The following is a 21,626-nucleotide window of genomic DNA, read 5'->3' on the forward strand; positions in this document are numbered from 1 at the left end:
GTTTCCACAAATTCTTCCTCTCTTTAGCGTTAAACAACTGGTGTAGTCCACCAAGTATGTATAAGCAGGGTACATTAGATGTTCTAATTCTTCCCCTTCCCTCTTTTTATTTTATCCTTAGAATAAACGCTTCATTTATAACATTTATTTCTGTTGCCATGGCTGGCTTCTAATAAAATAACACTCAGTAAGTTCTCCGGGAAATCTATTAATAACTTCCTAAGGCCCAGTAATTCTGACACTCTTTTCTTAAACAGCAATTCTTTGCTGTTTCCTCATTAAAGAGAAAGAGGAGGGTCTTCTGGTCAAAGAGTGTTTGTACCCCACCCTTTTAAGCAGAAATTTTTCCACGGAGCTGAAATGATTTTTTTTTTTTTTTCTTCCAAGAAAACCTTCCCACGGGGTTAGGGTCCTATTTCTGTATAAGATCCCACAGCCCCCTCTGCTCCTTTAGTACATCCATCACATTTGAAATTCTGTGATCAGTATCTGTTTGAGAATTAGACCACATCTGAGTTATTTATTGCCATATCACCAGTGTCTGGCACAGAATGTGCTCAACAAATATCTGTCGGATGACTGAATGAGTGAAAAGCACTGAACACAGAGAAAGCTGCTTCCAATCAATGACATAACCATTATGACCTTGAAGTTTGTGTAGTGATCATGACTTTAGCAAAGCACTTGGAGACGGTATTTCCAGGATATCAATATATGATGATCATGGTTTACTTTCATTCCACACCCATAGACATATTGAAATACAGTAAGGCATCTTATCTGAAATTCTCCAAAACTTGGGAAAACTACTGAATTCCCTCTGTTCTACTGATCATGTTGGCAAGAAGTTTCTGCCTGTAGGTTATTTATATTGTAAACCATTCCTTCCATCTCTGTGGCCTTTAGTGATAGTCTTACCAGCTTGGCTCTTATTTGCATCATTATAAACGTCTTGTTTAGATCAGTTAAGGGGTCCACTGAACTGTTTCTGCATCAACTCACACATGAGGCCATCTCGCAACATATCATTTGAAAGTTCCATAAAATCACAATTTGATATACATGGTGCAATTCTATAACATAAGCAACATTGACTTAAATACCAAGCTATTGATTACATTCGCGAAATTTAGATCTCTTAACAATTTTGATCTCTTAGATCAAATATCTTAGAGTAAGGAATGTTTGGGCCCCTCAAACTGTCATGGGTACATAAAGCTTCTTTTAGGGCCTTGCTACTCAAGATAGGAGCCCCGGTGGCACAGTAGTTAAGAGCTTTGATTGCTAACCAAAAGGTTGCGGTTCGAATCCACCAGCCTCTCCTTGGAAACCCTAGGGGGTAGTTCTACTCTGTCCTCTAGGGTCACTATGAGTTGGAAGCGACTCAACGGCAACGGGTTTTGATTCAAGGTAAGGTCTGCAGAAGATTTGCTGTAGCAGCATCACGTAGGAACTTGTCAGAAATGCTGAGTCTCAGGCTCTACTCCAGACCTGTTGAATCAGAATCTGCCTTTCTACAAAATCTGCAAGTGATATACACACTTGTCATATGCACAATTAAAGTTTGAGAAGCTTTACTTTGGCGGCCTACCTCAAGAGAGAATTAAAACCACCTAAACATTCCACTACCCATCTGTCAGTTTGTTGTACTGTGGTGGCTTGCAGGTTGCTATGATGCTGGAAGCTACGCCACCAGTATTTCAGATACCAGCAGGCTTACCCCTTGTGAATAGGTTTCAGCAGATCTTCCAGACTAAGACAGACTAGGAAGACAGGCCTGGCAATCTACTTCCAAAAATGAGCCAATGAAAACCTTATGGATCACAACAGAACACCGTCTGACTGGCTGGGATACATTATCAGGCGGGATCGATTGCTAGAGGAGGACATCACGTTTGCTGAAGTAGAGGGCCAAGGAGGGCATGGAAGACCTTCGGTGAGATGGATTGCACAGTAAATGCAGCGATGGACTCAAACATGCTGGCAACTGTGAGGATGACACAGGACCAGGCACCGTTTAGCCCTGTTGTACGTAAGGTTGCCATCAGTCGGAGTCGACGGGATGGCAGCTAACAACAAAAAACACTGCAATCTCAGGAAGCAGGTTACCTGGTGACAAATCCTTCAATACGGTCCAAACCATAAGTACCAAATTGCTGACCAGTCCCTGATAACAGAATCTACAAGGTCAGCTTTCCCTGCTTTTTTGACTGGATTCCATCTTGAGGCTAGAGATGCTGTATTAGGATTGAAGTAAATAGGCATGGGGTCACCATGAGTAGGAATCAACTCGACAGAGACCAACAACCACAAATACGCAGAAGACAAGCAGTCCTTCAGCAACAGTTCTTTATTGGAGTAAAAAACTATCTGTCAACCATACCATCAAATCACACATTCGTATATCAGAAAGAAAGAAACATTAACAGGAAATTGAAAGGCGCAAAACCCCCCACCAAGTTAAGTTCTCCGTGCAAATTTTCAGCTGGCACTGTGTTGATGGACTACCAGACCCTCCTTTTTTCTCTTTGTTTGTCTTTAGCAGATTTCCAAGCTCCACAGTGACACAGTTTAAGGGACCCAGAGGCAATAGCATGCACTTTCACTTTTAACCACGTTTGTCCTGGGTAAGGGAGTCGCATGGACTGTGTCCAAAAGCAAGCAGAAGAGAAGGGGCAGGACACAACAGAAGGTACCCTTATAGGATATCAAAGAGTGCAGATGGCTCTTTTTTGGGTTGGTGACATCAAAATAACTTATCTATCAAGCTCAATGCACTCCCAAAATGATGGCTTCAGAAGATCTTTACCATCTCTAGGGAATACTTTACTTCCTTGGGTTGGCTACAACAGGTTACAAAATAATAAAATTTCCCAATTATACTGAGTCAAAGCTCCATGAGCTCCTAGGGTGGGGCAATGTTTTATTTATCTTTGCATCCCATTGCCTAGAACAGGGTTTCCTAAAAACTTGAGAAGTGAAAGAAGTCAATGGCTGGCCCAATTTTCCCCAACTCTAAACTAGTCCTTTCTCCTACTATTTGGCATTTGCTGTTAAGAGCTACTAGGATACCATGTCTGCTCTGCCCTTTGCCTATCCTTTAAAACAGGAAAAATGGACTGGATTCTCAGCCTGAAGAGAAATTGGGGAGCTGGACAAGGAAGACTGTCTTCCAAGATCTTTCTACTATTTGGATGGTCCTTTACTATCTCTCTTCAGAAGAAAGGCCTGGCAAACTACTTCTGAAAAATAAGCCATTGAAAACCCCATGGGGTCAAATCAATTCAATGGCAACTGGTTTAGTTTTTGTTGTTGTTGTTTTAAACTATCTCTCTAGCATCTTCCATGACCACTTGTGCACTAATGCTGCAATGGTTTTCCAAAGGCTGACTTGCCCCACCCCGGCCTCCTAGTGATCGGAAGAGCATTTCCATCACATGCTCAAACTGACAAATAAGAAGTCAGGGGTTATTTTAAACTGCAGGCTTACAGTTCTGTAGAAGCCATTAAACTGACCCAAACAAAAAAATTACTAAGGAATCACTAAGAACTACAACTAAAGATGCTTACGTCTCTTCACCCAGGGCCCCAGTCCACAATTCCCTCTCCTGGATGCGTTTCAAAGGCAGAAGCCAGAAAATCACATCTGGGCAGCAATGCTAAGGAAAAGTCCCTTGCATAGTCCTGATAATCTACCAAGCTGAGTCCCCATCTTCAGTGATACGTGAGATACTTCCACGGAAAACACGTCCTTTCAGGTAAAAGTTACAAATACCCTATTGTATGACAAATGGTTGGGTTTATTACTTATGCTTTCAGCAACCCACTGGAGAAAACACGATCCCATAGACGAAATACTGAGATCTGCCTAAAATCTATTAATTCCTGGGCCAGAGTTAGGAGAGGAGGCCTGTGAGGTTAAATACAGACTCTTTAAGGCTCCACAAAAAGTTAGCTCAGTGAGGGCAGGACCGAATATCTTTACAAACCAAAGTACTTTAGTACCAGGCACTGAATAAGCATTGTAGGCACTGAATAAAAACCTGTTGTTAGTTGCTGTTGAGTCGATTCTGAATTATGATGACCCCAAGTGTGCAGAGTAGAACTGCTCTCTGGGCTTTTCAAGGCTGTGATCTTTCAGAAGCAGATTGCCAGGCCCATCTTCCGAGGCACCTCTGGGTGGGTTCAAACCGCCAACCTGTCAGCTAGCCGTTGACTGCTTAACTGTTTGCTCCACCCAGGGACTCTGAGGAAAGTCTTACTAAACTTAAAAGGTATATATTCAAGTTGGCCATTCGGAGCAATAATTTCGGAGGCATGCTGGGGTGGAAATTTGGTCACAATAAGTCAAAAGTTAGCTCTGAGATGAAGAACTGAAAACAAGAAACTGTTCCTGTATAAGCCTGGTTACAAAAAGGACAGAGCTGTGAGAACAGGGGATACAGTTTCAAGCAACCAGTTTTTTGTTTGTTTTTGCATGAGAAAGATTTGAGTGCAATTTTAAAGGGAGAAGAAGCAAGTATAGGATCTTTTCTATGCCCTTATTGTATTTAGGTTTTTTAATTCATTTGCAGATTTTTTACTGAGCACCAACTATACGTGAGGAACTGGTGTAGATGCTAGGGATGCTAAGATGAACAAAATAAAGTCCCTTCCCTCATGGAGACTGTGTTGTTCCCTCTTGGTTCTTAAACAAACTTCCTAAATTTCTTGAAGGAGGAAGATCACTGACCTCTTTGGAATCCAGCTGGGGCTGGTCTCTGCACACTGCCTGTGAACACTCAGGACCCATGCAGTCTGACATGAGGTTACTGGGTCTGTCACCTCCTGGAGACTGGGTGCTCCTCCAGGACAAGGACCAAGCCTCTCTTATCTTTGCATCTTCAGTCGTACCAGGGGCCATCGAGTCGATTCCAACTCATGGTGACCCCATGTGTGTGTCAGAGTAGAAATGAGATCCATAGGGTTTTCAATGGCTGATTTTTCAGTAAGTTGCCAGGACTTTCTCCCGAGGTGCCACTGGGTGGATTCGAACTGTCAGCCTTTTGGTTAGCAGCTGAGTGCATTAACCCTTTACATCACCCAGGGACTACATCCCCAGAGTCTGGGAAAGTATGGGATGGGGGAGGGGTCTGTTTGTTTTTAACCTTAGAAGGCTGTTTACATGCTAAGTATTTTGCCCAAATTCACAGAGAAAAGGTCAGGTCTGGACAGAGCTGGGAAAAAGGCTTGATGTTCTATTACAAGCACCACAGTGCCGGCTAACATTTTCATTTTAAATAAACAGTTTTTGCTAGAATATTCTTTTGTGTAATGTCTAAAGGGTGAGAGAGATAACAGTATACATATTTAGAAATAAGAGACATGCTTCAGGAATTTTTCTTGACGAAATGTAATGTTATAAGCTTTTGCTTCTCTGAAATTGCTGTGGTGTCTTCTGTCCTAGAGACCCTACTCCCACCCATCACCTTGGAGCCATACACACACACACAAGCCATACAAATTGCTCCAGAGAATCTACCCAGAAGTAATCTTTCCTTCTTCTTTATCCTTACAACTACCCCAGGGAGCAGCTAAGTCCTCTCCTTCCTACCTTTCTCTCTCCTCAGAATCAGGGTTCAGAATAAGTAATTTCCATTTCCATTTTCCCACTTTCGCCCAACACATCCTGAAGATCCCTGGAGCAATGACAAGCTTACACTGCCCCCTGCTGCCCCATCCACTCCCTGAACAAAGAGCATAGATTCACTCTTCCCTTTCTGCTTCCACTGTGGCCCTGTCTTTGCTCCCATTACCTGTCACAAAAGCAAAGCAACAGAATGCCCCCACAAAAGTCAAATGTCTTTATTTTATATATATAAAAAAAATTTGTACAGTTTTAGTTCCTATGTTTAAGAAAAAAAATCCCTAAATTTGCCATAATGTTTAGATCCACTGCAAACTGTAAAAACAAGCTTTTTATATATTAAAAAAAAAAGAATTTACATTTTACAATTTTCTACATGCATGCACAAGGTCTCAGCTCTGTAACCCAAAAAAAAAAAACAAAATCTAGATCCAACAGTGGAAAAGTCTACATTTACAATCTCACTTGGAGGGGACTCAGAAAAAAAAAAAAAACCCGTTCCTTTCACGCACGGAAGGACGAATCACAACAATCACACAACAGAATTGAATCCATCAGCAGATACTGCCCCATGGGGGGAGCAGAAGAAGAAGACAGACAGACTGACAGACACTATGGAGGGGCAAGGGAGCTCATCTGGGCCCAAAGGACAAGGAGAGAAGAGAAACTCTGGAAAACAGATGTCTCAGATGAGATCCCCATGGGGATCCCCATGGCTCACCCCAGGTGCTGTAACAGCGTTTGCAGCAGGAATACTGAAGGCAGGGGTCAGGGAACGAGCAATTAAGGGCCGAAATGAAAGAGGGCAAGAAGGAGAAAATGAAAGATGACAGGTGGAAATATACAAGAACAAGCAGAGAGAGCACAAAAGGCTAGTTTAGGGGACCGGGACCAGTGAGACAGCGGCAGAGTGGAGAGGTAGGGGAAGGACTGAGGCCCGGTGTCCTGTGTGGACGGCAAAAGGCAGGTGCGCCAAGGTAATGGGAAAGAAGGGCGAACTAGGTATGGTTGGATGAACTAGGATACATGTAGTCATAGAAAACACAGGCCCAGCCACAGCACCCCCTGCGGCAATACGGGGAGGGGGCTGTAACAGGTGGACACGCCGATGGACGCCGCGGTGGGAGAAGGAGAAAATCCAGCAAGCGGTGGGCCAGGCAAAGCGGGGAAACCGTGCTCAGAGGGCCTGAGTCGCTGCCCACCCACAGTAGTTCACATCATGAAGACAGCTTCCCGGGAAGAGAAGCAAAAGACAAACACACACCCATACACGTGACAGTTCATCCTGACGCTTTAACAAATAATAATAAAAATAATAATAATAAGGAGACAAAGATACCACAGTTCTGACACAAAGGACCAAAACGATACCATTCTCAGTCACAGCCCTTAGTGCTTAGAAAGATCGTTGGGGGACACAATTTCTTTTTCTTGTAGGAAAAGGGAATGAAAAAAATCACAGTGATTAAAAACATGGCAGGTTCTTAAAATTAACACTCCCTCGCCCCTAACCAAGGGCAGCCACTAAGACCCCAAACACATTCCCTTTCCCCACCCCAACCCGCTCCTCAAACCACACCACACCCTACTCCTGCCCCCAAAAGCAGTGACCCCAATCACCATCCATGCCCCATTTTCCAGGATAGTGAGGTATTTAGAAATGTAACCCAGCAGGCCTCCTCTGAAACCAGGTTTTTGAAGAGAAGAAAAAATACCTTCCCAGAAGCCCCAGGACAGGATGCATTTCACACAGGCCTCCCCAAAGACCCACAGCCCCAGTCCAAGGCTGATCAGGAGGCCCTGCCTAAAGCAGCCCTGCAGCCCACCCCACAGGGACAAGGCAAGCAGTGGCTGAAAAGCCCTCTCTACTAAATGGTGGAGGGGATGGATGTGCCTCTTCAGAACGGGCAGCAGGAGAAACCCTGCCCAGCACTGGGCTCCATCATCCCAGGGCTGCTACCACAGAGGAGGTCTCCCTGGGGAGAGGGCAGTGGGAATCTCACCCCAGGGTGCACTCTGCAAGGCAAGTACCAGTGAGTTCTCTAGGGGAGAGGAGGGCCTATCAAGGGTGTTGTGAGTGTTAAGAGGACCGGTCTGGTGATCTGCTTCCATAAAGATTACAGCCAAGAAAACTCTATGGAGAAGTTCTACTATGTAACACAAGGGGTCGCCGTAAGTCGGAATCCACTTGACAGCAGTGGGTTTGGTTTTGTTGTTGTTGTGTGGCCCAAGTGCATGTTCCATCCCAGCCATCAGAACTAGTCCTCCACATGGATCCTGGCTGGATGGAGATGGGTGCTCCCTAGTTCTACACCCCTTGGCTAAAACCACCTAATTTAAAGGTGTCCAGGCTCATATTTACACTACTAATATGTATTAGAAGGCCAGAGAATGTTCCTCAAAATGAGCCCTGAACTATTGAGAAAGTGGATTTGGTGCAGAAAGTATGTAAGGTAAATGGGGTGAGGGGCTGAGGGCCCACAAAAGGCAGCAATGCTGGTCCCTCACCCCAATACAGAGGGAGGCCAGTGCCCAGAGAACCAGGCAGGGAGAGAGAGAAGGGGGTCCTGGACAGCCAAGGAAAGGAGAGCCCTGAGGCAAAGAACTGGATTTAAGGCAGGGGATGAGGAGGGGCTGCCGGCTCCCACCACCACAAAGAGGTGAGGCCGCTGTCTCTGGAGCTGTGAGGAGAAGCAGCGGGACTGGGGTGGCTGGTGAGGGAAAGGAAAACGTTTCTCTAAGACCACGGTGGTTGAGTCAGGGTCTGCACACCACTGAGTCTGTAATATCTGCAGGTCACCCTTGGCTGGGAAGGATGAGGGTAAGTTCACAGGGCAGGGGTCAGTGACGTTCACAGGGTCCCTTTAGACCCCAGGGCTCTGTCCTGCCCTTCCCCTCAGGTGCTGTCTAGGAAAGACAGTTGGAAGAAAGGTACCCTCCCCCAAGGCCCAGAAAAGGGTTTCTGCCTCAGTTTGCCTGCGGTCACATGTGAGCATACAAATCAGAAAAGGAAAGTGGAGATTTGAAGGTAAAGGAAGGCTCTTTCCTTGCTCAAAGTGGATGTGGCCGGGGAAGGAGGCTCTAACAGCTAGAAGCAAATAACCTTGGCAGGGAGAATCCTAACTCTGGAGCAATGTGGGAGGACCCAGGAGCATCCCTGCCCCAAGACCTCATGGTTTGGGATGGTGGGGCGAGTGGTCAGGAGGGATGGTTTCACCTCCCTCTGGAGTACGCCTTGGAGGGGCTTGGCACCACGGTTCTCTGGAATCCTGTCCTTGCCCCCAAGAGAAAAACTCACAGGGGCTACTGGAAAGAACTGCTGCAAGAACCTGGGTTTGTGAGTGGGGTCTCAGGAGGGAGAGGGTACAATTGGGAGGGTCCTGCCCTTTTAGAGGGGACTGTCATCCGGGCAAAGGGAAGGGAAGGCGAGGGAGGGAGAGAGGCACTGATTCCTGCAGGCCTGGAGGGATACAAAAGTGAAGGGAAAAAAAGCAGCGGGGACTTCCCAGGTACTGTTGGCAGCAGGATGGTCTCTCAGGGATCACGTAGGGTAAAGCAAGGAACAGGGCGGGGGTAAGTTAATTCAAGTAAAAAAACAAGAGCAAGAGGAAGAAAGGCCGCGGGAATGTGGCCAGGCCTGAGAACAAGGCCCTCCCGCCAACCTCAGGGGCCTCTCAGAGTCTCCCACTTCCCCTCCCACTGCAGAGTCACACGGAGGTCTCAGACTGCAGCCTCATGACAAACTTGTGCGACTTGGGATCCACAAATTCCTCGGAGAGTTTGAAGAAGGGAACCTTCTTGGTGCTGACCACCAGGCTGAAGTCCTGGCGCTTTAAAAGGAAGACGATGCCATCTTTGAGCCCATTGGTCACTGGCTCCTCGCTTACCAGTGTCCACTGTTTGGCCAGCCAGCGCTCCTTGTGGTACTGGATGGTGGGTCCGGCCGCCAGGTACCGCTCCAGAAAGGCCTGAGGAGGGAAGAATGGGCTGCATAGGAATCTCTCCCCACCCATTCCATTATCTTTCATCCCCTGAGGACACAGCTCTTAAGAGCCAAGCCAAGATGCCCCAGCTCATTCTATGAATATGAGTTAAAATCTAGAATGTTAGAGAATCTGATTCAGATCCTGGTTAATGAATAAGGAAGCCACGGCCCACAGAGGCAATGTGGCTCAACAGGATCAGGACTGGAACTCAGCTCTCCTGTGTTCTTCTCCCCGTATCCACCATGCTATGACCTGGACAAGCCCTCTCTAATTCTTCCTTCTTCTCCATACCTCTGGTATGGTGAACACCAAGCTGGTCTGCACGAGGAGGAATCCAGAGGTGTCATAACTAAACTGTAGCATCTTAAGTCACCGGTTCACCAAGGGTGGCTCAGGGGGAGCAATTCTAGCAAACTGGCAATAGAGTTGAGGGATGGACAATGGCTTAAAACAAGGAAAGACTATCTGGTGGGTGGATCTGGATAAGGACACTGAAATCCCAGAGCTCTTGATGAGGGCTAGGTCTCGTCCATCCCCCCAAGAACCCCTAAGCCCCGGCTCTACTCATCCACTCAAGTGCTTTTTCCCCCCATGCAGAAATGCAATGGTTGGGATAGGGGTGAGCAGAGACTATGAGGAGGAAGTGGAGAAGAGAGAAAGAACGGAAAGAATACGGGAAGAGGGAGAGCCAGAGCTGGGGAAAGAGGAAGGGGCCGACCTTGGGCGTCATGTCATGCGTGATGCAGAACTCGAGGTGCTGCAGGATGCTCTCCATGGTGTGGTAAGGCTGCTGCTTGGTGGTCCGGAGGTACTTCTGCATGGCACGGGCCATGGATGCGAAGATGGCCTGCGCTGCCTCCCGGGGGTCCATCACCTCCCTGGGGTTCTTCTGCTCCTCTTCCTGCAGCCGCTTAATGTGCGTGAAGGCCTCCTCCACCGCCACCACAAGCCTGGAGGACAGGAGGGGTCTGGACCAGACACCCACCTCTCCTCTTCCCCTCGTCCCAGCCCACCAGCAGCCTGAGCAAGGTCAGGTCTCTGTGCTCCCCCTGAAGCAATATAAGCCGATCTCAGGCCACGGGCTGGACTCTTGGAAGGTGTGTGTGTGTGTCTGTGTGTCTGTGTCTGTGTGTGTCTGTCTGTGTGCATGCGTGTGTGTGTGGCATGAAAAGCCTTTCCTCCCCAGGGACAAGAAACAGCTACACAGCTCAGTGAGCCCAGCCTAGGGACTCAAAGAGGACAAATATGGTGTCAAACCCAGAGACAGCTAGGAACTGGCTATGGGAAAGACTGAGTATTCCATCAAACCCTAGGAAAAAAAACCTTCTTAAATAAGATCCCCAAATCATTCTTCATAAGGTGAATAATGAGCAGATATGATTACATCAAAATTATAGATTTCAATTCAATACATCATAGCATGAGCAATATTCTCTGACATCCGATGGGAAAATATATGCAGCATGTAAAACCAAAAAGGAATTAATACTCAGAATATGCAAAGAGTTCACTACAAATCAAGAGAAAGACACCAACTCAATAGAAAAATGGGCAATTCACAAGGCGCCTGAATGGCTACAAATATATGAAGCAATCACTCACTAGTAATTATAAAAATGCAAATTAGAACATGAATGAAGTACTACTTATCCATCAAACTGGGGAAAATTAGGAAGAGGATTATAATCCAAATACCGGTGAGGGTGTTAGGAGTAGTCTACGAACTATTATGCAGAGTTAAGAAGCACCAAACTGGATGTTTATACAATGTGGGTGCATTCCAAAACACAGTGTTAAGAGGAGGAAGGGGAGAAGCAGGAAAAAGAAGTAAATTTACATTAAAACATATAGACACACAAACCAACACTAAATCTGGACAAGAATACCAACAGGTTTTAAGGAATCAAACACTGAAGAGTGGGACTAAAATAAGGGGATGGGATGAGGGTGGGGACTGGCGAAGGAAAAAGGAAGTAGGATACAGAGCAGGGAGGAAGCCTGTGATGACAATGTGTTAAGAACTGAGAAGTGTGATGAACCCAATTCTCAGCAACTGCGGTCCAAAACACAAAATAAAACCCACCTGACCTAACAGCAGGACGAGCCTGACATGACAGGACAAGAAAAGGAAATGAGCCCTGTATGCCCAGGAACCTGGAAACCCAGGAACCTGGGAACTTCAGTTAGCCTAGGCTAAGTAAATGCGTGGAATCCCTGGGTGGCACAAACGGTTAACACCCTTGACTGCTAACCAAAAGGTTAAATGTTCAAGTCCACCTGGAGGTGTCTCAGAAAAAAGGCCTGACAATCTATTTCCAAAAAAACAGCCATTGAAAACCCTGTGAAAGACACTTCTACTCTGACACACATGGGGTCACCATGAGCTACAAGTGACTTGATGGCAACTGGTTAAGTCATTGTGTGGATCTCTGTATGTGCAGTGCAATGAACTGCTTGATATGGCCTTTACAGCCACAGTCACTGTGACTCACACACAGTAATTCAGTGGCACTATGCAAATAAGGCCTAGGGAACCCTAACAAAGGGATTAGTCAGTTTTGCCATCCCGCTAGGCTTAAAATGAGCCATCCCAGAGATGGGAGGAGAGGATCTCACCACCACCAAGAAAGAAGAGCCAAGAGTGGAGTGCATACTTTGGACCAAGGGTCCCTGCACCGAGAAGCTCCTGGAACCAGGAGACAAGAGATAGAGAGAAACAGAGAGAGTGCTATAACACCAAAGACGGAGAGAAGCAGCAACAGAGAAACAGCGGCAGCAGAGGCAGGAGTCGGCACAGTGGGACTGGACGAGAAAGCTGAGTGCCTTCGGGCATGAGGCTTGCTGGTGGAGTGGGGTGCCTCTGGGCACTTCGTGGCAGAGCTAAAAGAGCTTTGTAACATTTGCCCGAGCAGGGCAGAGGCCAAGGGGGCAGAGAGAGGCTTGCCTGTGGGCACAGCTGGGAAGAGGCTTTCCTGATCAAAAAACTGTATCCCGAGAATTCCTGAACCTAAATTGTAACCTGTTAAACCCACTGATTGCTACTGAGTCGATTCCAACTCATAGTGACCCTATAGGACAGAGAAGTACTGCCCCATAGGGTTTCCAAGGCTGTAAATCTTTACAGAAGCAGACGGCCACATCTCTCCCACAGAGCAGCTGATGGGTTCAAACCACCGACCTTTCGGTTTTAACCACTACACCACCAGAACTCCCCAACCTGTTACTTCCCTAATAAACATAATCGTGAGCATTGCCTGTGAGTTCTATGTGACCACTGCAACAACTTATCAAACTCAGCAGAGAAGCAGAGTGCCACAGGAGGGACGGCTGGTGTCAGAGGTAAAGATGGCAGAGATAGGAGGCATGACTGACCTCCGCCTCATAGGCATCAGCCTTGGGCTGGTGATCTTGATTCTCCTTCCCCCTTGTGAAGTTAGACGAGGACATCAGGCGCCTCGGCCAAGCCATTTTTAAAGTATTTCTTCAGTTTCTTTTTATTTTTTTGCTTCCCCTGAGTTTCTCAGTAAAGTTCCTTTCGAAAAGATCCCTGTGTTCCAGGTGAACCAAGGGAAAAAGTTTTCTCCTGGTTACAACTAATGTAATGGGGGAAGGAAGGTGCCCCTTCGGGGCCAAGAAGAGTGGTGGCAGCACAGAAGACCAAAAGACCTTAGTCAGAGCGGAAAATACAGGGGCAGGGTTGGGGGTGGAGGACCACTGGTTTCTTCCCAAGAGGGCCACTTCTGAGACAACTGAAGACATGCTATAATGTCACAGACAGGGGGTTGGTGATCTTTGATCCACTGCAGAGACACCAACCCTGTGTAAGAACAGGGCAAGGGCTACCTTCCCCTCCTCCAAGCCTGGAGTTCCTGTGGGAGGAGGGGCAGAGGGGAGGGTGGGCAAGAAAGTCCCTGAGCAGGAAGGAGAAAGAAGCACTCTTCAACTCCTCGTGGAAATCCCAGTAGACCAAGGCAAAGTGCTGGCTACAGCAGGCACCCAGAAAGGTCTTTCAGACATGACTTAAGTGCACATAAGTGTGAACAGGAAGAAGTGAGGATAGCATTTAAAAATGTATCAGGACATGGGTCCTAGAACCTCATTTTCTGCAGGCATCACATGCTGGCAGGTCTACTGTAGCCTCAGTCCCTCTGTTGCAGGTGAAGCTCACATCCTTCACTGGGTCCCTACTCCACTGTGGTAGATACAATTCTAGAAAGGCTCCTCCAAGATTCCCAGCCCTGGTTATTCGATCAAACACTCTAGTTCTGTGGTAAAGGGATTTTGTGGATGTAATTTAAGTCCCAAGTCAGTTGACCTTAAAATATGGAGATTATCCCAATGGGCCTGATCTAATCACACAAGCCCTTTAAAAGCAGAGTTTTCTCCAGCTGGTGAAGGAAGAAGTCAGAGAGAGACATGTTCCTGCTGGCCTCAAAGAAAAAGCGAACTGCTGTGTTGTGAACTACTTATGGGGGGCCCTGTGCCCAGAAATGAACTCTCAAACAACCAATGAACTTGGAAGAGGACTCTGCCTCAGATGAGAATGACCTTGATTTCAGCCTGCGAGCCCTGAGCAGAGGAGCCAGTTAACCGCAACCCATGGAACTGTGAGATAATCAATGTGTGTTGTTTTACAGCCTTTGAGTGTGTGGTGATGGGCAGCAACAGGAAACTAACATGCACAAACACACCACCACCACCCATCTTACCATTGCTCTTCTATTTTCAGCAGTCACAGAAGCCCCTTGGTCTTCCCTTATCCAGCCTACTCATACCCCAAAGCCCATCCACAGCCCCCTCGCTGCTCCTCTGCTCCCCAGCACCCACCTGGCCCTGCGCTTGCGCACCCTCCGCTCATGCTCAGCCTCCTCATAGTAGTACTCATTGTGACTGTTGTCCCGCCTCCGGGCTGCCGCTGCAATCACAGCCCGAGACTGACCCGTGGAGTTGTTGGTGCTGTTTTCTGCACAGGAGAGGGGAGAGAGGGGATGGTCACATTGAAGTGTGATCTCACTTCCTATACAGGAGCTCCAGGGACAGCAACCTGACACCTGTCAGGTCCAGAGGAGGCTGTTCCCGCCGCCCAGCAATGCCCCCGACTCCACCCCTCCTGGCCACCTCTAGGAGTGGCCCTGGGAAAGCAATGATGAGTCCACATAGGTTCCTCCCCGGTTCAGGAGGCTCCGGAGCTCAGACGGCCAAATGGCTTAGAACCAGGGCTGATGAGCCGACACAGAGGAGCCAGACTGGGGGACACACCATACCCTAAAGGGGCCACGAGTGGAATCAGCAGCCTAAGACCAGCCACCTGGAGTCAGGGGAAATGACAGAACAGAGGGGTTGGGACATGGACCAGGGAAAGGGGAAAACAAGGAAAGCGGGGGAGAGAGAACAGACAGGAGGTGGCTTAGAGTCCTGCTTGGGGAGAGACCAGGAGGGGGAGGAGCAGGGCCGCTCACCCTCTCCGAGGGAGTACACCTTGAAGCCAGACACTTTCTTGGCCAGGACGGACTTGGGCAGGTTGAGAAGGGCAGGGTTGTAGACAGGGAAGTCATGGTAATACTTCTCCAGGATCCACACTGCCACGCGCTGGATGCTGTGGGGGAGACGGTAGGAGAGGGAGGGAGAAGGGATAGACAAGGGGCACAAGGGAAGGGACACATCAGGGCAGGTTGGCAGGGGCAGGAAAGGACACAGGATGGGGACAAGCTGCTTCCAAGAAGCCTGGCTCAGGGCCTGAGTTCTACTTACCAGGCTCCCAATAGGAGCCTTTCCCAGGGCTGGGCCTGCTAGTCCTTCTCTGCTGAAGTCCAGGGGAGGAAGGGCATTGGGCCTGGGTCCCCCCTCCCCAGCCAAGGGTCACCTCATGCACATCCAGCATCCCCACCCCGAAGATTCTCTACAGGACCCAGGAGATGCTACTGAAACTGTGTATGGCCCAGGAGACATCTTGCCCACAATTTAGGAGGTACTAAAGAACTCTCTCATTATTTTTCATCTGGGACCCCCTCCTCTGGCCAGCTTATTTCAGTGGCCACTCACTCAGTACTCACAAGAAGCTGTGCCTCCAAGAAAGGGCTAGAAAAGGGATACCAAACCCTGGTGGCAAAGTGGTTAAGAGTTTGGCTGCTAACCAAAAGGTGGCAGTTCGAATCCACCAGGCGCTCCTTGGAAACCCTATGGGGCAGTTCTACTCTGTCCTATAGGGTCACTATGAGTCAGAATGGACCCAACGGCGACGGGTTTGGTTTTTAGTTTATTCATGCCCCGCACCTTTCTCCCCTGTGGTCCACTCTCTCTGACATCCCGGATCTCTGATGGCCCGCTCTATCCTCCCAACTCATAACTCCCACCCCATCTTGCCCCAGGACCCTGCACACACCCCTTGGCAGTAAGTAGCAAACAGTGTTGCAAACTTACTATGTTCAAAGCACTCAATCCTTCCCATCATGCCCTCCTGCCGTAACAGGCCTTACAGCCTCCCCACCTGCCCCCCACCTGCCCCCCACCTGCTCCCAGGCACCACACCTGAGGTGGCCGACGTTGTAGAAGCGGCTGGCCCCATCCGTGGAGCGCACAACCTTGAGCGTGAACTGAGGCTGGAGCTGGCGCAGCTCGAGCAGGACCACAGCCAGGTAGTGCACGAAGAGCAGGGCATCCACCAGCGACACGGCAAACTGCACCACGCCCTGGTAGCTGCGCTCCCGGGCGTCCAGGATGCGCACGCCGTAGAACAGCCAGTAGGAGACAACGAGCAGAAAGACGAGCACCATGAGCAGGGCACGCAGCACGAAGACGCGGGGCAGCGAGGCCTTGGGCCGGCGGAAGAACAGGGCCCAGCTGCCCAGCAGCAGGATGAGCAGCTTGAAGGCCACGGAGATGAAGAGGCCCTCACAGGCCGTCCCGCACGGCTCCAGCTCCTCCCGCCACAGCAGTGGGGGCAGCAGCAGGAACGCCAGCGGCGTAAGGAAAGACAGCAGTGCCAGAGTGGCCCCCGCCGCCACTCCCAGGTGCCGGGAGCAGTCCAGCGGGACACTGTCCTCCATGTCCTTGGCGATGCGCGTGAGGTCATCGTGGGAGATGCTGTGCTCAGATGTGCCCGTCACGACTGTTGTTGTCTCACCCCAGTTGTCATCCTACATACAGGCAGGAGGGGGTCGCACAATGGGGAGGGGGGAGGGAGGGGAGAAGACGAGGAGGAAAAGGAAGGGGAATGGAAACAGAACAAAGGATGATGGGAGAGAGACAGAGAAGCGTGGGAAAGAAGGCAGAAAGAAGAGAGAGTAGTCAACAATACGCAACCATCCAAGTATTTACTGAGCTCCACTGTGTGTCCAAACCTGGCCTCTGCGGATATCACAAGTATGTCGTTGTTGTTAGCTGCTGTGGAGTCGCCCCGACTCAACAGTGATCCCATGCACAACGGAGCAAAATGCTGCCCAATTCTGCGCCATCCCCATGATCGGTTGTGGATCAGGCCCTTGTGATCCACAGAGTTTTCACTGGCTGATTTTCAGATAGATCACCAGGCCTTTCTTCCTGGTCCTAGTCTGGAAGCTCTGCTGAAACCTGTTCAGCATCATAGCAACATGCAAGCCTCCACTGACAGACAGATGGTGGCTGCACGTGAGGTGCACTGGCCGGCAATCGAACCCCGGACTCCCACATGGAAGGCAAGAATTCTATCAGAAGTTTAAGAGTTGGTTTTTCAGCCATAAAGAGAAATGAAGTTCGGACACATGCTAGGACATGAATGAACCTCGAAAACATGCTGAGTGAAAGATGTCAGACAGAAAAGGACAAACACTGTGTGATCCCACTCACATAAAATATCCAGAACAGGCAGATACACAGGGACCAAAGTTTATTAGTGGTTTCCAGGCATGGAAGGAAGAGGGGAAATGGGGAGCATCATTGCATAGGGCGCACTGAATTTCTATTACGTCTCAGGAGAAAGTTTGGAGATGGATAGTAGTGATGGTTAAACAGCACGGTGAAGGTAATTAACGTCCCTGAACTATACAGGTAAAATGGTTGAAACGGCCCAAACGTTTTGTTATATATATATATATATATATATATTTGTCATGGATTGAATTGTGTCCCCCCCAAAATATCTGTCAACTTGGCTAGGTCCTGATTCCCAGTATTGTATGATTGTCTACCTTTTGTCATCTGATGTGATTTCCCTAGGTGTTGTATACTCTATCACTACGATGTAATAAGATGGATTAGTGGTAGTTATATTGATGAGGTCTACAAGATTAGACAGTGTCTTAAGCCAATCTCTTTTGAGATATAAAAGGGAGAAGTGAGCAGAGAGACATAGGGGACCTCACACCACCAAGAAAGCAGCACCGGGAGCAGAGTGTGTCCTTTGGACGCGGGGTCCCTGCGCTGAGATGCTCCCAGACCAAGGGAAGACCGATGCATCACAAGGACCTTCCACCAGAGCTGATAGAGAGAAAGCCTTCCCCTGGAGCTCATTCCCTGAATTTGGACTTGTAACCTACTAGACTGTGAGAGAATAAATTTCTTTTTGTTAAAGCCATCCATTTGTGGTATTTCTATCATAGCAGCACTAGATAACTAAGACAATATTTTACCATAATAAAATGAAAAGTATAAGACTTGGGCGCTCGGGGAACTTTTACACTGGTCAGTGACAAAGGACAGCTGTGTGTGCCAAGATGAACCTCGGAGCAGATGGCAGGAGAGAAACACGTGGGAGCTGCTCAGGCCGCCCACAGAAAGAGGCAGGCTGCCCAGGAACCTGGGTCTGAGCTGACCCTCAGGGACAGGAACAGCTAAGATGCTGCAGCTGTGATGTGACAGGACAAAGTTGGACTGAAGTAATGATTCCCAACCCAGCTGCACACATTAGAATCTCCTAAAGGGCTTAGAAAAAAAATACTGATGCCCGGGTCCTACCCCTGAGAATGGGATCTGGGTATCAACCTTTTTTTAAAAAAGCTCCCCAGATGATTCTAGTGTTCATCCAAGGTTGAGAAGCACTGGACCATAGGATCTCTAAGGCCTGGCTACTCAAGATGTGATCTGGGGACCAGCAGCACAGGCACCTCCTGGGAGCTGATTAGAAATGTAGAACCTCAGGCCCCAGCCCACACATACTGAACCAGAACCTGCCTTTTAACAAGATCCCCATGAATCATTCACCCAGCAAAATATTAGAATCCTGCCCTAAGTTCCCTCCAGCCTCCACAGGGTGCCATGATTTCAGCAGAAGCTCGAGAGGGAACAGTCAGGTGCAGGAGAGGCGGGAGCACAAGCAGGGGACCCACACACAGGAGTAGAGCGCGGCAGGGAAGGTGAGGCTGAGAGCGGCCGGGCCGAGCTTGCGCAGGCCGCACTACACCACCAGGCCAAGCAACGCGCACTGATTCTCCAGGCGTGAGGTAGCCACTCAAGGCTTCTGATCAAGGGAGTGACCTGCCAAAAGCTGTTTGGTGAAGAGAAGAGAGCACGGGCAGATGGGAGGGAGGAGGTGAACGATCCGTACAGAGTGTGGGAGGCACAGGTGCAGACTTAAGGTCACTCGGGGTCTCTGGTCTGCCCAGTGGCTCTGCTGGGCCACCCAAACGCCCACAGCACAGGGTCTGCCTTCTGGAGGCACAGGGTGGGCAGGCAGAGGTCCCCAGGTGCCTTTGTGGGTTTGGTCCACTCAGGCTATTTCCCTGCAGTGGCTGGAGGTCATCTCACAGAGCGGTCCCGAGAGCACCAGCGGCCTTCGGTGCCCACACCCTTCACTCCTGGCCCCGCCTAGGGATGGGAAGCCCTAACCTGCCACCCAAGGGATTCAGGCTACAGGGCTGAGACACTGCGGATGGGGAGTGTAGGAGCCGACCTGGCAGGGTCAGTGATTAGGCAGGCTGAGCAATCACCTCACTCGAAGAGAGGACCTGTCAGCCCCCGGATGGGAGAAGAGTCTCATCTGAAGACAGAAACTGGATGAGATGACCGTGTTCAGCTCAAGGAACTGGGCCTACTCCTCACCCTAGCGACCCCCACACACACTGCATAGCCTCTCCGAGGGCCTCTTCCCCAGTAACCAGAGGGATGAACACGTCTCATGATCACTTCAAGACCTCAGGAGGCCAGGTGCCAGGCACTGGGAAAAAGGCAAGAAAACATTTCTCTCAAGACCCAGAGATTTCCAATGTCAGTCCCAGAGATTTCCTCTGAGGAAAAAGGAGCTGGGTGCCCCTAGCTTTCTAAGATGTTCCCAACAAGAAAAAACAGGAGTGAGACATAAACAAGCTGGGTATTGCCATAAATCCTGCGTCTGCTGTATTACAGGACTGCTCCGCCTACTATGCTCCTTACCAGGTGAACCAAGAGGTTAGAAGAGAAGCAACCAGCTCACCTCTGTCCCAGAGAGCTCTCCTCCTGGTACCCTCTCCATCCTCTCAGCCTCACTCCTTCTCCCACACCTTCCTTCCCTACTAAGACTAGGTGGTGCTGTTCCACGGGCTGACACCAGGGGGCGCTAGAATCCCCACTCCTTAAGACTCAAGAAAAAAATTCTGCCCCCTCCCTCAGACCCCACCCACCTGCCTCCCCCAGATTCTCAACCAGCCTGATTGGCTGGCATCAGCTCCAGAGAAACTAGCCAATTCCTATAACACTGCCTAGGTCCCCGCACCCCTCTCTCTGGTGGTAAGGAAGAGGCTGCTGCCCCCAAACGGATCTTTACTGAAATTCCCTAGGTAACAAGGTCCTAGCTTGGGATGCTAAGCAGTGGGAAATAGGACACAAGACACCCTCCCTGACCCAGCCTCTGATGGAGGAGACCAAGTTTCTAGACCCCTCCTTTCTCTGATGGAGGTTCTAGCGTCTCCAGAACAGTCTGAAAACTCCTGGTCTTGCCCTAAGTTCCTTCAGCCTTGGGAAAAAAATATTGATGCCCAGGTCCCATCCCAGACACTAGGATCCAGGTATCGACCTTTTTTTAAAAAGCTCCCCAGATGATTCTAGCGTTCATCCAAGACTGACAAACACTGGACACTCACCCGCTCATCCCCTCGCGTGGACTCGTTGTCCAGCAGGGGTTCCCCTGGAGCCTGGATTGTCACTGACTTGTCCCCACGGCTCCCATCTCGGCTCTTAGAGCGGTGTCGGTCGCGGCGGTCCCTGCAGCAGGAGGCAAGGGGGAGGCACAGAAGGTCAGGGGAAGGAAGGGGTCCTCTCAGCAGGCACCTCCACTGCCACCTCTCAGCTGCCCCCCAACCCTCCTTCTACCACCTGTGTCACCTTCCCATGCACACCCACCTGTGCTTGCGGGAACTGCGGGAGTGACCCGACTTGTAAGAATAGCCCGAGTACTGGGACTCGGTGTCCATGGCGTCTGAACGCCGCGCCTTGTAGCGCTCCAGGGCCGCAGGCTGGGGCCTCTTGGGGGGCCCCACAGCCACCTCCTTCAGCACCGGCTTCTTCAGGCCAAGAGGCACCTTCAGGAAGTCAACCGTCACCCTGAGGGACTCTATTTTGCTGGACGGGTGGGCGTATCTCAGAGAAAATCAAGCGACGCTCCTAAGGAGAAAAAAAGCTGGTTAGATCCAGCTCCCAGAAACAAGACCATCCCCAAAGGGCACTGCAGGAAGCTCAAATGAGCCCAGCCACTGCCCAAGAATGTTCCTGCCCCGTCAAACGGGTCCAGGTCCTTCTGCCTTGCCTCCTAGAAAGAACCTCCAGACTGTGCTAAGGGTTCAGGGATAAAGGCAAGAGGGCCAGCAAAGGCTCCCAGGGCAGAATAACCCTGACACCCTGGAGGGGAGAATCCGGGCAGTGCTTTCCTAGTCTCAACCAGGAAAACTCGGGCTTGGAGAAGGCAGGCTCTGGCCAGGGGACACGTTGAACCAACGGAGACCTTACAGAACAGAAAACAGCCGGGTTCTATTCAAGACTACCCCCAGGCTTTGCCCGGCCCTTCCATCCCCCCGCTTCCACACACACACTTCCTGAGCATGCCCACAGGGGGCTGTCTATGGCTACTT

At 49.6% G+C, this 21,626-nt stretch overlaps 1 protein-coding gene and 1 long non-coding RNA gene across 4 annotated transcripts in view; one reads left to right on the forward strand and one right to left on the reverse strand.

Moving 5' to 3' along the window:
- LOC111819167 (uncharacterized) overlaps window positions 1-6,028 on the forward strand; it is a 28,234-nt gene extending 22,206 nt beyond the window's left edge. The window contains exons 2-3 of the long non-coding RNA XR_002822922.1: window positions 3,585-3,758; window positions 4,717-6,028. This is a non-coding gene — a long non-coding RNA (uncharacterized LOC111819167). The remainder of the gene's footprint in view (window positions 1-3,584; window positions 3,759-4,716) is intronic.
- A 3,099-nt stretch (window positions 6,029-9,127) lies between these two features.
- VANGL2 (VANGL planar cell polarity protein 2) lies at window positions 9,128-21,163 on the reverse strand. Of its 3 annotated transcripts, none has more exons than XM_004390190.1 (7): window positions 20,902-21,163; window positions 20,643-20,763; window positions 16,141-16,748; window positions 15,072-15,208; window positions 14,440-14,575; window positions 10,331-10,562; window positions 9,128-9,594 (listed from the first exon to the last, which is right to left on the reverse strand). In XM_004390190.1, the coding sequence occupies exons 1-7, from the start codon at window positions 20,970-20,972 to the stop codon at window positions 9,334-9,336; spliced, it is 1,566 nt and encodes a 521-aa protein (XP_004390247.1). In that variant the 5' UTR covers window positions 20,973-21,163; the 3' UTR covers window positions 9,128-9,333. The 3 variants fall into 3 exon arrangements, with proteins under 3 accessions (XP_004390247.1, XP_012415098.1, XP_012415097.1); XM_012559644.1 differs by having other exon boundaries at window positions 9,334-9,594; window positions 14,440-14,568; window positions 15,068-15,208; window positions 20,902-20,972; XM_012559643.1 differs by having other exon boundaries at window positions 9,334-9,594; window positions 14,440-14,568; window positions 15,068-15,208; window positions 20,637-20,763; window positions 20,902-20,972.
- Between the last annotated feature and the right edge of the window lie 463 nt (window positions 21,164-21,626).

This window comes from Trichechus manatus, unplaced genomic scaffold, assembly GCF_000243295.1.
Source record: "Trichechus manatus latirostris isolate Lorelei unplaced genomic scaffold, TriManLat1.0 scaffold00288, whole genome shotgun sequence".
Lineage (NCBI taxonomy): Eukaryota > Metazoa > Chordata > Mammalia > Sirenia > Trichechidae > Trichechus > Trichechus manatus.

Coding starts and splice junctions, on each gene's coding strand:
- VANGL2 (XM_012559643.1), bottom strand. CDS start 20,972: ATGGACACCGAGTCCCAGTACTCGGGCTATTCTTACAAGTCGGGTCAC. Junction 20,764..20,901: donor CGCAGTTCCCGCAAGCACAG/GTGGGTGTGCAT, acceptor CTCCTGCTGCAG/GGACCGCCGCGACCGACACC. Junction 9,595..10,330: donor CGCATGACATGACGCCCAAG/GTCGGCCCCTTC, acceptor TTCCCTCCTCAG/GCCTTTCTGGAGCGGTACCT.